The 4,115-nt window shown below is 37.0% G+C and overlaps 1 protein-coding gene across 1 annotated transcript; it reads right to left on the bottom strand.

Moving 5' to 3' along the window:
• Positions 1 to 2,165: 2,165 nt before the first annotated feature.
• LOC103562110 (olfactory receptor 8B3-like) lies at positions 2,166 to 3,122 on the bottom strand. The gene has a single exon (XM_008537045.2). The coding sequence runs from the start codon at positions 3,120 to 3,122 to the stop codon at positions 2,166 to 2,168; it is 957 nt and encodes a 318-aa protein (XP_008535267.2).
• Between the last annotated feature and the right edge of the window lie 993 nt (positions 3,123 to 4,115).

The following is a 4,115-nucleotide window of genomic DNA, read 5'->3' on the forward strand; positions in this document are numbered from 1 at the left end:
TGTGATCAATTAAAACCATAATACAAAGATTAAGGGGTGTCAAACAACTAAAAGACAAACAAAGAAGCCAAGAAACCAGTTATACTATATTTGAAAATAGCTAAATATTGAGTGGAGACCAGGAAAAGCATTAATAGTTAATACTATTAAAGGCATCTTAGACAATATTTAATTGTTACTTGATACATCAAATTGAGATTTTTTAGAGTAACTTGTTTTGGCCTTATTTTCCAAAAAGGTAATAATAAAACATCCTTTCCAGAAAAGATATTCTCACAATTTAGTTTATTCACCAAATGTTTCCTTTAGTTGCCATTGCTTTACCAGCTGTAATTTGAGGGTTTTGTCCCTCAAAAATCCATATGAGAGTAGCATATGGAAGTCAACAAAAACAGGAGTGATTTAATTGTTCCAAGCTCCTCCAGCCCTATTGTTTAACTTTTTTAATATCAAATAAATTATGCTTTCATTATCTAGAGAAATTCCGTGATTTACGTAATATTTCTAGGATCTTCCAGAAAGGAGAGTCATAGGCAAAGACTTTCATTATTGTTGATTTTCCCTTCTAAATTCCTTCTTTTAACTTGAGTTCCAATTACCCCTCACTATTTTATCTGCTGTAGCTGCTGCCTTCTCTCTACCTGGCTCCCCAAATGTGGCTACAAGTTTTCTACATTCATTCACCAGAACACTACTGATGTACAGATGTTGCGTATCATAGTTTTTTCAAAGTTTAAACATCAGGGGATATATTTACAATACTCTATAGAACAAGATAGAAATTCAGATTGAAATGTGGTTTCTAACCTTAAAGACCACTCCCCACACAGAGACCTCTTATTTATTATTTAGGTGTCTGTTGAGTCCTACTGAATGACATGTTTCTGAGCTCCTTTCTCTCCCATGCCCTGTTCTCTGAATAACGAACATTTTTGCAGAAAAATTAACCTCTTTATTTGATCCAATAATCTGCCAAATATACTAGCCCAAAGGCCTCCACTTTCCCAGCAAAAAGAACTCTTAAACTGTTTTCCTAAACAAAAAACAAAAAAAAGTGATGCCCACCCTGGGAGAAATTCATGTATCATTCTGGAACAAAGCAAAATCAACTTTCAAATTAGCAATGTTTTCTAACATTCTGTGATTACTGAAACAAAAGTAATAGAATAAAGCAGACACAAAGTATACTACGAAGAGTAGTTTACTTGAAAACGAAAGGATATGATTTTTTATATTTTGTTTCTGAAGCTGTGTGACTTTAAATAATTAACCACTCCGAGTTTCACTTTCCTATCCATACAATAATATATATTGACAACCATTTATGTGCTGATTTGACTGTACAAAGATAAAAAAGACAACTCTTTTCTAAAAGAAGAATGATACATAATGTCTAGGGTAACAAAATGGATTATATTTGATAGTGTTTACAGAATCTTCAATCCCTGGCATTTAAAGAAGACGTATTCTTGCCAGTTGGGGAATAGAAAGAAAGAATTAGAAACAGAGTATCTGATTCATGCTTCTTTTGTTTTCTTTTAACGATTGGCACCTGAGCTAACAACTGTTGCCAATCTTCTTTTTTTTCTGCTTTTTCTCCCCAAATCCCCCTAGTACATAGCTGTATATTTTAGTTGTGGGTCCTTCTAGTTGTGGTATGTGGGGTTCCGCCTCAACATGGCCTAATGAGCAGTGCCATGTCCCTGCCCAGGATCCGAACCGGCAAAGCTCTGGGACACAGAAGCAGAGCGCATAAACTTAACCACTCAGCCACAGGGCCGGCCCCTGATCCATGCTTCTAATAGAAAGCAGCAGATAAGCACACCCCCAATGACACAGATAAGCACACTCTCAATGATACAATGTTGCTCTAGTGTGACGTAATTTTGATAAATTGAATACCTTTCATCTTTTTCTACAGAAAAATGAAGTTCAAAGTCACAATGAAAAAAAAAGGAAACAATTTATTCTTACTTAATGTCATTACTAAACAGGAAGAAAGGTGGAGAGGATATTATGGAAATGGTGAGGAGAAAAAAAAGATCTACTTTATAAACTATGAGAGAAGACTCAAATTTGCTTTAACATCTTAAAGGAATGGTAGGATAAAAATGCATCCGCTAAAAATATTTTAATCAAACATACAGAATCTCTCTGTCCTGTAACTACGTGCAAAGACAGATACTGAATCTGATCAAAACTTTATCCTGAGTCTTTCTCAGAGCAAGTTTAACATCTTTATTTCTCAGGCTATAAATTAAGGGATTCATCAAGGGAACCGTATTGGTATAAAAGACAGAAGATATTTTTCCTTCATTCATAGATGCAGCAGAAGATGGCTTGAGATACATAAATGCACCTGATCCAAAGAAGATAGAAATGGCAATTATGTGGGAACTGCAGGTACCGAATGCTTTGGACCTGCCCTCTGTGGAACTGATGTGAAGGATGCTGGAGAGGATGAAACCATAAGAGACAAAAATGGTGACACTGGGCACAATGACATTGATGCCCACCACAATGAAAACTTCCAGCTCATTGACGTAGGTGCTCGTGCACGAGAGCTGGAGCAGAGGGAAGATGTCACACAAATAATGGTTGATGGTATTTGCATCACAGAACGTCAGTGTCAGCATACATCCAATGTGGGCCATGGCACCAGAAAATGCCATCAAGTATGAACCAAGCATAAGGCTGGAACACACTTTATGGGACATGACAACGCTATACAAAAGTGGTTTACGGATGGCCACATAGCGATCATAGGCCATTGATGTCAGCACATAGCATTCAGAAATACCAAAAAAGCAGAAAAAGTAAAGCTGTGTCATGCACCCCATGTAGGAGATAATATTCTCCTTAGATATGAAGTTAACTAGCATTTTGGGTGTAAAAACAGATGAATAAAAGAAATCTATGAAGGACAAATTAAAAAGGAAAAAGTACATTGGGGTGTGTAGGTTTGAATTCAGCCCAATTAAAATCATCATACCCAAGTTTCCCAATGCAGTGAATATATACATTACTAGAAACAGGAAGAACAGGGGAAGTTGAAGATATGGTTGATCTGTTAATCCCAATAGAGTGAATTCTGTCATGAAGGAACGATTTCCAGAAGCCATTCTTCTCTAAAGGAAGCTGTGGGCACAAGAGGAAAAAGTCACATAGAGAACAAATCAATGCCTCTCACAATATCTCCTATCACAAGAGTGGAGGGTATGAGAATAGTTCAACATTGAGCCACAGAATTTGCTTTACCATTGTCATGAGAATGAGTTAGAAAGACTTTCCCTTATCAGAATATTTACAAACTAAATAAATCAAAGTACACCAAAACTTGGCCTAGAGCATGCAGGCTTCTGCTTCCATACAATAATGACTGTTGGGAAAACCAAAGGAAAGGGGAGAAGTTTCTACTTGGTCATAATCATCCTTCTCTTGTCTCAACATTTCTTCATTCACTTGAATCCTCTCCTCCAGTAAAATTGGAGGCAACAACCCTAGATACCTGGTGCTGCCCTCTAACACAGGTTAAACTTGATGGGGTAAAAGTGAAAGCAATCTTTCTAATCCAAAACTACAGGACCAGAGTCTAAGAGAGGTTAAGTTATTTCCCCATTCAACAGAGTAAAAATCATAAATCTAGTAGGATGAGTGTTCCATCCATGGAGAGGGAACTTACTGACTGATATAAGGCATCCCTTGAGACTCCCTATCTTTCTGGATCACCCCTGCGCCCCCTGGAGAAATACTTTTACCAATTTCACTTGAGTCTCAGGACTGCAAAAACGGGAAAGAAAGTAGCATGTTTAGATCCTTGATCTTCCATCTCAAAAAGAATCACCTTAACATAAATGGAATTCAAAAATTCACCCTTCTTAGGCCATAAAAACTTGGTGCTTCCTTTTCGTTGTTTTACTCCTGTGGTCCTGGAAGGCTAGCTTCAGGCTCTTGGGTTTGGTTCCCTTGATTCTAAAAGGATGCAGCCCACACTTTATTTCTGACTTACCCTGGAAATCTTTCAGAACTACAGATTACAATTTATGATTATGACTTTCAGTCCTCTCAAGCAGCAGACAAAAATAAAAAATCTTTATCATTATCATTTTTGCTTC

Source organism: Equus przewalskii, chromosome 6, assembly GCF_037783145.1.
Source record: "Equus przewalskii isolate Varuska chromosome 6, EquPr2, whole genome shotgun sequence".
NCBI lineage: Eukaryota > Metazoa > Chordata > Mammalia > Perissodactyla > Equidae > Equus > Equus przewalskii.